This window comes from Cynoglossus semilaevis, chromosome 4, assembly GCF_000523025.1.
Source record: "Cynoglossus semilaevis isolate Cse_v1.0 chromosome 4, Cse_v1.0, whole genome shotgun sequence".
NCBI lineage: Eukaryota > Metazoa > Chordata > Actinopteri > Pleuronectiformes > Cynoglossidae > Cynoglossus > Cynoglossus semilaevis.
In genome coordinates this window covers 7,309,147-7,321,348 of record NC_024310.1, presented here as the reverse complement: position 1 = coordinate 7,321,348, position 12,202 = coordinate 7,309,147, and the positions used below count along the sequence as shown (strand labels likewise).

At 40.6% G+C, this 12,202-nt stretch overlaps 1 protein-coding gene across 2 annotated transcripts in view; it reads right to left on the bottom strand.

Moving 5' to 3' along the window:
• Positions 1-3,438: 3,438 nt before the first annotated feature.
• Positions 3,439-12,202, bottom strand: part of eml2 (EMAP like 2) — an 11,750-nt gene continuing 2,986 nt past the window's right edge. For both annotated transcript variants that reach the window (XM_025055064.1, XM_017032215.2), the window contains 18 exons: positions 10,439-10,467; positions 9,978-10,107; positions 9,668-9,817; positions 9,164-9,233; positions 8,528-8,638; positions 8,305-8,400; positions 8,083-8,217; positions 7,666-7,765; positions 7,435-7,589; positions 7,210-7,335; positions 6,494-6,625; positions 6,341-6,408; positions 6,042-6,130; positions 5,682-5,779; positions 5,446-5,533; positions 5,243-5,338; positions 5,033-5,163; positions 3,439-4,831 (listed from right to left, as the gene is read on the bottom strand). In XM_025055064.1, the coding sequence (XP_024910832.1) occupies positions 4,706-4,831; positions 5,033-5,163; positions 5,243-5,338; positions 5,446-5,533; positions 5,682-5,779; positions 6,042-6,130; positions 6,341-6,408; positions 6,494-6,625; positions 7,210-7,335; positions 7,435-7,589; positions 7,666-7,765; positions 8,083-8,217; positions 8,305-8,400; positions 8,528-8,638; positions 9,164-9,233; positions 9,668-9,817; positions 9,978-10,107; positions 10,439-10,467 (1,930 nt within the window). In that variant the 3' untranslated portion in view covers positions 3,439-4,705. The remainder of the gene's footprint in view (positions 4,832-5,032; positions 5,164-5,242; positions 5,339-5,445; positions 5,534-5,681; positions 5,780-6,041; positions 6,131-6,340; positions 6,409-6,493; positions 6,626-7,209; positions 7,336-7,434; positions 7,590-7,665; positions 7,766-8,082; positions 8,218-8,304; positions 8,401-8,527; positions 8,639-9,163; positions 9,234-9,667; positions 9,818-9,977; positions 10,108-10,438; positions 10,468-12,202) is intronic.

The following is a 12,202-nucleotide window of genomic DNA, read 5'->3' as shown; positions in this document are numbered from 1 at the left end:
ACAGGAATTACTACAGATAAGGGGAGATAAGAGTGTTCTCTGCAAGTACAACAGCAAGTACAAGTACAGGAAGTACCATCCCTGGCTGTGACCCACGTGTTTTGTCCTAAGCTCATGTTTTACACTTTTATATTTTCATACTGACAGAGCTTTATTTTATAAAGCAAACACATATTTTTAAGGTAAAATTACATTAAACTGATAAAAACATTCTACATATTCATACTGACAGAGCTTTATTTTATAAAACAAACACATATTTTTAAGGTACAATTACATTAAACTGATGACGGATGGATGAATGGATGGATACATTAATGGATGGATGGATGAAAGAATAGAGGACTCTAAAAAAGCTCTCCTTATAAAAGCATTTCTAGAAGATGAATCGTGTTTTCCTCGTCTAAACACTGTCAGTGTGTTGTAGTGAACTGGTAAACGTCCCATCTCTGTTAGTTGGCGCTGAAGTGTGATTAAACTGTAGTTTAACTACAGACAGATCAATAAGAAATTAATCTGGTACAAACACTGACCTTGAATGACAGTAATTCATGTCATGCAGTCGCCGTCGTACCAGCTGTGAGTTCATTATGCTGTTGATATTCATGGTCTATCACTGCATCACAATAAACACATCTTTAATACAACAACACTTTTTCACAATAATCACTTTTGACAAGCTCATGTCTCCACAACAAACCCAGATGTAAAATGACAACATTTTTCTAAGCGACACCTGCGGACTGTGGATGTACAGTAGATGAGAGTACTGCACACCAGCAGTGTTATACACACACGTCTGCTTGTACGAATGTGAATGTTCACTGTGACCTTAAAAGGAAAACAAGCATTTCTGGAAAGACAAGCTTGTTGGTCTCAGAGTTCATCTACAGTTCTAGGGATGAACACAGTGCTGTAGAATCTGTCTGAACTGTATACTGCAGTACATGCAGTACCTTTGGTGTCACAGGTCTTTTAATGTGATTGACACCAAACTCCATCAGGGAGCCAATCAAAGATGGCACCCGTCTGAACAGCCATCTGACTGAGAAATATTCAAAGTCTCTCTGTCTCTTTCTGTCCCCGTCCCTCCACTCCGTCTTTTCTCATGTGAGCACACCCTCAGGGTTGTACTTTTTATGGTTCTAAATACTCCATCCTGTTTTTTTAATGAGTTAACAACAATTCAGACTCTTTTCGTTCTCACGACTCTTGTCTAACAAAAAAAAAAAACTAATCAATCCAACATTTTCCCACAAGACAAATGTGAGATGGACAACGAACAACTCCAACGCTAAATATCAAAATGCTAACATACAGAATGCATTTAGTGGGAATAAAGCCGCACCAAGAATAGACTGCGCCCCACTGTTTGTGTCAACAGATGTTTTTCTAATGTATCATATATGCCATATAACATCAGAAAACGTCAAGACTAAATACTGCCTGTAAATATTTGTGGACTCACAATTATGAATGCATATTGTAGAGAGTAAATGTAAAAATCATCAAAAAAAAAAAAAAATCATCACAGGTTTCCCAGAACGACCCTGTCTGAGCTCAGACTGTAGTCATGCAACAACTGGAAGTGCTTTTTTTTCGTACTCCTCCAGCTTCCTGCCTCCCCCCCCCAGCCCCATTCTATTGAGGTCTGGGTTTATTGTTTATACTTTAGGGTATTGTGTATCATATGTTTCCGCTGACTGTATATGGGACTTTTCTTTGTCTTTGTAAGGGTCATATTGGAACGTTACTTCCTGTCAGCCTGTGATTGAACTGAATGTAAATCAGCTTTAGCCCATAGTCCATAATAAAATAAATAAAAAACTGTTCTTGTATTTTCTGAACTTTTGGGTCTACTAAGACAAGTATGTGTTTGTTCATAGTAAATACTGTAATTTAAACAGTGTATTTGCCAAAAATCTTTAACTACTATTTTGTAATTATTTTGTTAGAGTAAAAATAACATTATAGTGTATTAAAGGCTGATCATTTTGTAGTAAATACTACAAGTTACAGTAGACAATCATACACACACAGTCAAAAACATTTCATATTTTTCCTTTTTTACCTACTTAGATAAACAGTTGCCAATAATAACATTTAGGGTAATTATACTTCATATCCACAGTAATACTGCAAGACACTACAATCATACGGATCTTCTTTTTTTCTTTGTTTTTTTTTTTGTTTTTTTAGAAAAATCTCAGATCTCATAAAGTACTAATTTTACTTAGGAAACTTTACAGTTTGAAGAGTGTGTGTGAGTGTGTGTGTTTACCTGACCTGTCTGCAGTCCACGTCGAGTTCCTCTTAAAAATGTCTGGAACAAATGAAGAGAACAGTTAGATGATGGCGACCATGTTCAGATACAGTACAGTTTCTTAAGAATACCATAAAAATAATCTAAAAAAAAAAATCCCCGACTGAATAAACACGATTAAATGTTTCTACTGTCTCGTTCCTCAGACAGAAGGTAACAGAAGTGAAACACGCCTGTGTCAATTTTCAAACTCTAAGTTAGTTCAAGTGTCAGGTTTTAACAGTCAGACAGATGTTTGTACATTCATATGAGACACAACAGCAGGATTCTGTATTGTTGTGGTTTTCCTCTCAGGTATTGACTGACAACAGGCGGTCGCAACCACAACATCTCCCATCTGACCTCACCTGCACACAACACTGTCACCCTCCACCTGGGCTTCGACCTCGGTCAGGCAACTGTCTCTTCTTCTAAAAAAAATAAATTCTTCTTACTCCTTAGACCAGTGGTTCTCCATCTTTTTCTACTCTGTACCACCAGAGAAAACACTGAGCTCTCAGAGTACCACCATGACCAACATCAGAATACAGCAGCAGAGGCCTTCACTGTTAGCTTCCACCACAGGAGAGATGTTTATAAATGTTTATGTTTGAATGTTGTGTTAATTGTGCGTGGTGTGTTTCAGATTTATTCAACTGAAAATGTAAATGTGAAAATGTGAATTCCTGCGTACCACTAGAGAGCGCTCGCGTAACACTGGTGGTACGCGAGCGCTCTCTAGTGGTAATTTATGACCATTAAAACTATAACGACTTGTGACATATCAACAACAGCCGTGATCACTGATTAGTTTAACACAGGTAAACAAATACAGCTTCTATTATATAAACAGAGACCACGCAGCAGGACACACAGCTGCCACCCACAGGTCACCCTGAAGATTTCATTGAAATGTTTACTATCAACTCTAGTTAACGTGTGGATGACGTAGTAACCTCTAACCACAACCCACCTCCAACCCTCCGACCACAAACACACTGCACGCGTGTTGACAGTCAATCGTGGAGCTGTCGCCACGACTGCTCCAGGCGGTCAGAGATTCGTGTGTTATCCCTGACAGAGAGACGAGGGCAGGTTCACGAAGCGGACGTTTTTAAGCCAAATAAGTGTTAAAGTAGTTGGGTAAAAACTTTATTAACACAAATCAGAAGGCAAAGCACAGTTCAAGCTCATTTCTATAACACAGACTCTACGATATCCTTCTGTGAGTCACGACGACGTCGGTTCTCTTAGTTAAATATTAAATTAACACAGCCACGTGGATATAGTGCATAATATATTCATATCTACTCAGACACCTGTCGTTATTGTCAGCATCAACAGTAGGAGTGCAGCCTCAGTCATGCTCATTCTTTTGAATAGTAGCGCCCTCTAGTGCCTACTCGGCACGGTTACAGCAGTAGTACAATCAGAAACACGGCTGACAAGAAAGGGGAGAGAGGGGCCGGGAGGAGAGGGAGGGGAGAGAGGGGAGACAAAACACCACTTTGTACCGTTCATATACTGTAGTCCAACAGCAGCCTGCAATACTATATTAGAAGATGCACCGTCACAGTTCACAGATAAGGCGGATTGATGGAAAAGTGTAGAATGGGAAGGTAACGAGGTTATACTTCAGGAATTAAAGGGGGAATCCAACTCATTTTTTAGGATAAGAAACAATCTTTTGTCAGGTATTAGTTTTTCCAAACATGCATCACTTTTTTTTAACGTATTTTAAGGATGGGAGCTAATTCAATTGATGACCTATGACCTATGCTGTTTTACTACCTGGATAATGTAAAGTTTATTATTGTTATTTTTAACTTGTGTGTTATTTAAGCATTAGTCCATTTGTTTTAGAGTATTTTAAGGCTAATTTTTCATTTCTTTGTTTTAAATCACCCACTGGTTTTATGCTTTTTTTGTTTGTTTGTTGAAAAAACATATATTATATATATTTATATTTTAATGTTTACACCAATGGATGCTGGAAGCAACAAAATCTCATGACAATAAATCTAAAATTAAAAATCCAATCATAGCAGTGTGTGTGTAGCATGTATGGAAAAGTGCATATAATTTGCATCTCAGTCGCTAAAACATGAAAACACTGTTGAAAATGATGGCATTCCCATTAAAGGAGCTGTAGAATAATGTATAGGCACAGTTAGTACCAAAATCACAGGTCACTGAGTTTTTTTTTTTTTTAAGATTTCACTTCCTCTACATTCACTTACAAACAGCTAAATAATAATTAGTTCACTGTAATAATGTTATGAGACTGGAATTGTTGTTTTTTGCTTTTCTATGCTATGATTTAGGCACAGAGGAGTTGCTGCCCCCTGGTGGAGGAGGAAGAGATTACTGTCTGCTAGAATTCAAAAGCTGCGGGTTTTGTTGTTAAACAACCGCCCATTGCAGGATGCTGGTGTCTTTCCCACCAGTGGAGATCAGGTGACTGTCGTCATGCAGGAAGGCAACGTTGGTCACGTGACTGCTGTGGCCACCGTACTCGTGGCTTGGAGCCTGAGGATGTAGAAGGAAAGTGTTAGAGTGATGACGATCACAAGTCAAATATAAGGCTACGATCATAGAATTCTATCTGTATCTTCATTATTTATAGTGATTTATTATATTTAATATAAATATTGAATCTTCTCCAAAGAAGATTTCTGCTAAACTGAGTTTCCTTCTTCTCCTCCTCCAGTAGTCTGTGCACTGACTGACCCTTGGTTGACAGCAGGGGAAGGAGAACAAGAGCACTTTGCCGAAGTCATCGGCAGAGACCAACAGGGATCCGTCGTTTGACCTGCACACGGCGTTTATGTCTGTGCCGTCGGCACCGTCCGGCCAAACACCTGAGACACGCAGAAACAGGAGGTCAGTGATCAGTCTGAGGAGACCAACGGTCAGAATGGACCGTCACCCTGGACCTACCGAAGGTGTTGAAGGACAGGGTGCAGGTGTAGGTGGCCCACTGAAGGTTACGCACCGTTTCCATGTTGGTCACATGTTTTCCACTCGATGCCTCCCCTGAGAGATCATAACAAACGAGAAGACTTTTATTCATGTGGAAAGAAGGTTAAATTGTTGGGTTTTTTTTATTCACACTGCAGTCAGAACCAAAGCTGAGGACTTACAGAAGAGGATCTCGTAGTCTCCTGAGTTGGTGACGATGTACTGGCTGTCAGACGACCAGTCCAAATGTGTGACAAAGCTGGAGTGGCCCTGAGAACGGAGACAACATCACTCATTGTGTCAGACCAAATGTTCTTAAACACTCAGATAATTTTATTTCAAACTGAAAAAAAGGTCATATATATATATTTTTCATTTTTGTTAACAATATGACATTCATTTTTAGATATCTGCTTACAGTGCACTTCCCAGCGCGGCTGTACTTTCGTCCATTCTCCGTCACAGCATAGATGTAAACAAAGTTGTCATGGGAAGCCACGGCAAGGTAGTTACCATCTGAAGACACAAGGGCGGCAGAGTTCACAACAGTTAGCGTTTTATTGATGGATATGACTGAATACCCCGGTGGTTTTTGAATATTTTATTGTAGAAATTTCACACATAAACACAGTTTTTTTCAAGAAGTTTCCGAGTGAAGAACACGGCCTTCCAATAATGTTTTGAGATGTGATCGTAGTCTGTGTTTGTAGAGGAACTACTACAGCCATGTCAGATCAGGTGCTGTGACATCCTGCTGAGTGTTTGAGTGTTGTTTTACCTGGAGAGTACTTGACATTGGAAATTATCTCATTGCCGTCCGTGTGCATAGAAACCAGATCCCGAGTGTCGGTGTCCAGCACCAACCACCTGCAATAAACAAGTCAGTGCACCCAAGTCACGAGGAGATTCAAGATGGTGTAAAATATGGCAGATATACGTAAAAAAATATACATGGAGTCTCAAAGAGGTTTCTTCAGTTCTGAACTGAAAAAAACCTACCAGTCGAGACAGACACACATTAAGAGATGATGTACATGTAAATTCTACAACAGCATCATAGACAGAGGTGTGTCTGACCTTCCAGTCATGGTCCCGACTGCCACAACCGCTCCACTGGGATGAAAACCTGCAGACCTCCCCTGATCCTGCAGCACAGAACAGTTCAGGTTTAGTTGAGTTCAGTGGTGAACTCGGTTCCTCTTGTCCAGGAATCTTCACACAGGTCTTTACCTCAATAGTCTTGCTCCAGAGGGGCTGATGGGAGTTGGTGTCCCACAGGTGAACCTGTTTGTCCTGAGAGCAGGTGACAAACTGCTCCATGGAGGGGTGGACATCCAGACCCCACAGTTCATCTGTGTGACCCTGTGAACGTCATGTCCAGTTCAGTGCTTTATGAAACCAGTGGGATGAACTTGACCTTTAGTATTAGTAAGTGTCGTATAGACACTGAACTTGACCTTTAGTATTAGTGTCGTGGAGACATAGAAAATGAATATGTAATGACTATGTTTTGACTATGTTTGAAGTGTCGTAGAGACACAGAAAATAAATATGTAACGACTGTTTATGCTATTCGTAGAGACATAGAAAATAAATATGTAACGACTGTTTGAATTATGCTATTAAATTAACTATTCTGCTTCAAGTTTGAACATTAAACAAGAAAGTTTATGCTAATAATTTCAAACTGGTTTAGACAACATCATGCTGGTTTCTAATAGGTGAGCCTCGATCCGATACTCAGGATTAGTATCGGTCCGATATTCATAATTTAAGGATAAATATAGGAAACAACTGGAGCCCATCTGATCTGTTACCCAAGCCCAAATACCATAAACAGGAAACACTATCTCCTCCACGGCAGCCTGCAGAATGATGGAGGAGTAAAGAAGGGATTGTGTTGCAGTATCGGTGTTGGTCGTTGGTCGTCTTCGGTGAGTGCTTACTTGTACGACAGGTGTTAATGTATCAGGGAAAGCAGCTCTGATGATGGCGTTCTTGGTGGTCCCAATAAAAAGTTCTCCTGGTTTTCCTTCAGCCAGAGCCCGAACTGGACCAAACGCCTCTCCGACCTGAACACGAGCAGAGTATTTGTTCGGTTGAAAAAAACCAAACACATTTCTTTGTTGTCAGCACACCCTTCATATGAAAACACTGTTCTTCACTCTCACCTCCATGTCAGTCTGTTTTCTGTAGTCCTGGTCCCACAGAACCACCTTGCGATCCTTGCCACCTCCAGACACCATGGTGCCGTCCTTCAGCACACATATGGAGAAGATCCCACCCTCGTGGGCCCCGGACAGGACCTGACTGATACGATTACCCCCTGTAAATGAGAGGAAATGCCCTTTAGTTGGACTGTTTTCATTTGTCTGTTTTGAATCCTGCTGTTTTTGATTTACCTTTGGCCCAGATGTAGATGTTTCCGCTGGAATCTCCTGTGATGGCATCGCCGTTCTGAGCAAATGCCACACACAGCACATACTTTGGTTTCTCGTGTTTCTAGAGAGAGACACAGAGGGTAGTATTTACTGGAAAATGTGTTTGTTTCACCCGTCTTCACCCCAAACATTTTTTTTCAAATAAACACTGAAATTTCAATGGGGTACCGGGGGTAATAAACACTGAAATTTCAATGAGACCTCTAATCTCACTAAAACAAAATAAACTATGAAAGAGAAATAAAAAAAACAATGTTTAAAATGAAAGGTTCTGCTGGGTACCCCTGGGGCCCTGACCCCCACTTTGGGAACCAAGTGTGTTTTGTTGTTTTTCTCTAAGGAGTGACTGTATGTGAGCGGATGTTGACATGACCGTACTTCAAACAGGCCTTGTCTCTTGGTCAGAGTGTTTCCCTCCATGGTCCAGAAATTGATGTGTGATTTTCCACAGGTGACGATCAGGTTGGCGTCCATGGGATGAAACATGGCAGCCAGCACAGAGTCATTGGAGCACTGAGGCACAGAGAAGAAGAAAAAGATTATTAATTCATTTGAGTTTTTCTAGTTTTTCCTATGGTTTCTTCTAATAAAACAGTCTACCTTGACGTCAGCGATCTGCTTCTCCTTCTGCCAGTTCCAGACTGACAGCATGTGGTCATTGGAGTCGTCCACAGCGCAGAGGAAGGCGCCACCGTTCTGAAGTTAAGAACACTTGAGTGAACGGAGGAAATGTAAAAAAAAAAAAAAAGAAAGAAAGAAAGAAAAGGAAAGAACATTTTTGATCATTGAATCTAAAACTCAGTCTGTCTGTGGAGCTGCTCACCGACTTGGAGAAAGCGACACAGGTCACAGCTCTGTCAAACACTCCCATCCCGATCACATGGAGTGTGTTGAGACTCACAGAATCCCAAACACGGATGTGAGGAGGAAGCAGCTAAAAAAGAAAGTGTGATCAGCAACAGATACGCGTTGGACAAGTTGACTTGACAAAACAATACTTTACTGATGTGTATTTTTAAATCTACATCCATTAACCCAGGCATGGGCAAACTAAGGCCCGGGGGCCGGATGCGGTGCGTTCATCTTTTTCATTTATATTATAATTATACTTCTGCCTTTTCCCTGCAATACCCGCATTTCCCCAACAGATGGCATCGAAAATGGTAAAAGCATTTTAGCATTTTTTAGCCTTTTTGCATGACTTCTACATGTCATTTATTTTAATTCACACAAATTCATTAATGCCCCTGCCCCCGTTCAATTATTAGGACAATTGGGGCCCGTGAGTCAAATTATCAAAATATTTACCTTAAACTTTTTGTAAATGTATTGATTGTTAATAAAAACAATAAAACGATCCGAACACGACACGTGCTGTGTGACAAAACGATGTCATCATGTCTATGAGTCAACGTCTTATTGACTCAGTGTCTGTGAGTTTGCGAGGTTTTCACTTTACCTTCCCGTCTTTGGAGTTTCCAGCCACTTGTCCTGTTGCTATAGTGACCATGTCAGGATGCACACTCAGGCTGTGGAAGAAATGAATATACAGTATTCAACTGTTGTAAAACGTAGTCTTACATTTAATGTTGATAAATGTTAATTCAGATGCAGTCAAACATTTTCATAACAAAATCGAGAACAGAATCATTATATAATAATGACATCAATGCCAAACTTAATAAAACAATATTATTGCCACATTATACACAACATGGCAACATAAAAAGCTTTTTTAATCAACAAAAGTTGGATTTCCATGACAGTGTGAGAAAAAAAGGCTGCTAATGTTTCTGTGGAGTTTTCCCAGCATGCCCAGGGGAATTCATTTGTTTACATTCAAAAACCACCAGTCACGAGGCTCAATCTCAGACAAGCAAAGTAAAACAAAACTTTACGGTTGAAGTGAATGCAATGAGACAGAAACTAAGCTTGTCAAAATAAACCAACAGATTTCTCTCACCACTTGACGTCGTCGTTGTGGCCCAGGTAGTGTCTCTGCTGCTGCTCCTCAGTGTTGTACAGCACCACCACAGAGGCATTGAAGTAGACAATCTCTCCCGTGGGCAGGAGGTAGACGTTGGAGCGGCAGTCCCGGCCACGGTACCCATATCTGTTCAGGGATCGAGTTAAGACCACAGACCGGGGTAGAGCAGCCATGAACACATGACAGTGAGAGACAGTGAGAGTGGTTGGACATATCTGCCAACAGTTGACCTCTGCCTGAACAGAACTCTCCGTATCAGGGAACTTCACTCATGTCTGAAGGATACACCCACTTTAGTTTGAGTTTGCGAGCAGGGAGCGCCACCTTCTGGTCAAGGCTGTAGCTTTCTTTCTGCTCGTCAGGGATGTGCATGGTGACAGGGCGACCACGGAGGAACATCCTAACGTAGCCGTCCTCTGTGAGAAAAGTGACAAGAAGTAAGAGAGGGAACAAATGGAAGAACTACGGTGGATAAAAAAAAAAAAAGGGGTTGTACACTAATCATTCTCAACGTCTTTCTCTACTCTGTCCATGATCCTTCATCTCTTTGATTTGTTTTTCTAAAAAATGCCTTCAATTGTATTTACTAAGTTATTACACGTCCTGTAAGAGGAGCTGGGGGGAGGGGGGTACTGCAGTCAAGGTCAGCAACTCATTAAAGAGTAAAACATGAACAATGGATGGAGACTCAAATGACACACAGACTTTACTGTAAGCATCTGGGAAGAAAAAAAAGTTCCTTCTCACCTGCATTAAAGGTGCATTCTTTAGATTTGCTGAAAAGGAAAAGAGGAAAAAGCATTAGTGACGGTGCTGTTGTTTCCTCAAAACCTGTTGTTTGTTTTGGAAAATACATAAGACGTTAGAAATACAATATTCATGGAGCTCATCTAACTTTGTTCCATGACATCAGGTTTTCCTATCATTTTCTCTAAATTATTCATTCTCATTTCCAAACACTGTCAGACTCTTTGGAGAGGAGCTGCTGTAGAGTTCAGTAGAAAAACTGGAATTGGACGGCGACGGCAGCTAATCTAATCTAATCTAATCTAATCTAATCTAATCTAAACTAATCTAATCTAATCTAAACTAATCTAAACTTTGACATAATATTTTAGTTAACATACAACGATTCTAATATTATACATTTCAATTTTTTATTTAAAATAATTGTTATATAACCATTGGGAAGCAGAGCATAATCTATTTTAGACTGATTTTAAAGTAATTGCAGCCAGGAGGAATTTGGTAAACAAAATCATAGTTGTGTTTTCTTTATTAAGAGTAAGTAGGTTTTTATTTGATTAGGTATAAAATTAATAAAGAGATGAGGCAGAGGAAATAAACGCTGTTATCTGCAGGGTGTGACAGTGACACTGATTAAAAAAAAAAAGAGAAAGACTGCTCCTGAATCAGCTCTCTGAGTGTCAATAGGAGACTGTCAGTTCACCTAACCTGTGTGAACGCTGTCAACCAATTAAACGACAGACATTGAAGTGCTGCCTGGGCTGACAGATGGACGTCACCATGACAACTGCAGCAAGAGAGATAAAAGTAAACCTGGGGCTTTTCTCTTCCTTCACCGTAACAGGAGAATGTGGTAAACAAGGCAGCAGCAGCAGCAGCAGCAGCAGCAGCAGCAGCAGCAGCGAGTCATAATATATTCACTTCTGTTTTTCCCACAGGGGTATGGAGAGTGTGTGTAAATAAATGCAGATGAAGTCAAATGTGACTCTGTTAAATTTTGCTTTCGTACTGTGTGAAAAAACACATTCCGTCTTAAGCGGTGAAGAGAGCTGTGAGTGAAGAAGAAGAACACTCGATGTCAAAGGTGTGTCTGCTGCACTTTCCCTGACATTTGTTTTACTGGGAGTCTCCGTGAGAATCTTCCCGGTGTCGATCTGATCTGCTGTCGGATCAACTCCTCTGTCTTAGGGTTTACAGCAGGAGTGCCAACGTGTGTCAACAACAGACTCGGCCTTAAATCCACACCAGATCATGTGAGAGTTTTCAACTGGAAAAGTGGAGACAACGGAGACACAGAGTGGAGAGGAGACTGGTGTGAGGTGGACTGGTGTCTGCTGGGACACTGGGAAGTGAGTGGGCAGGAGTCAAAGAACCACAGAAAGACTCGGTTGTGTCTTTAACTGCTTGTATGTGTTTGCTCTGCCAGTAAGACGAGGTGTGGTCTGATTCTAGCCAATGGGAAAACAGGCATTGATCCAGAGCCAGTAATTAGTACAAGCCATGTTGAGTAACTGGCAGCCAGACGTTTGGCTGCCGTCCTGTAGCCTGCAGGTTTCCAGGGAGGAATTAACAAACAGGCCAGCCATGAACGAGCTGCTAATATGAAAAACTGAGATATTATTCACTTAATCACACTTTAAAGCCATCTTTTCAGTATTTGTCACAATTCTTAATTTGGAGACTTTTCTTCAGGATTTTTTTTAAATTCCATCCAAAAAAGAACTTTTCAGTCACCACAAATCTTTTTTATTTTGTACTGAACAA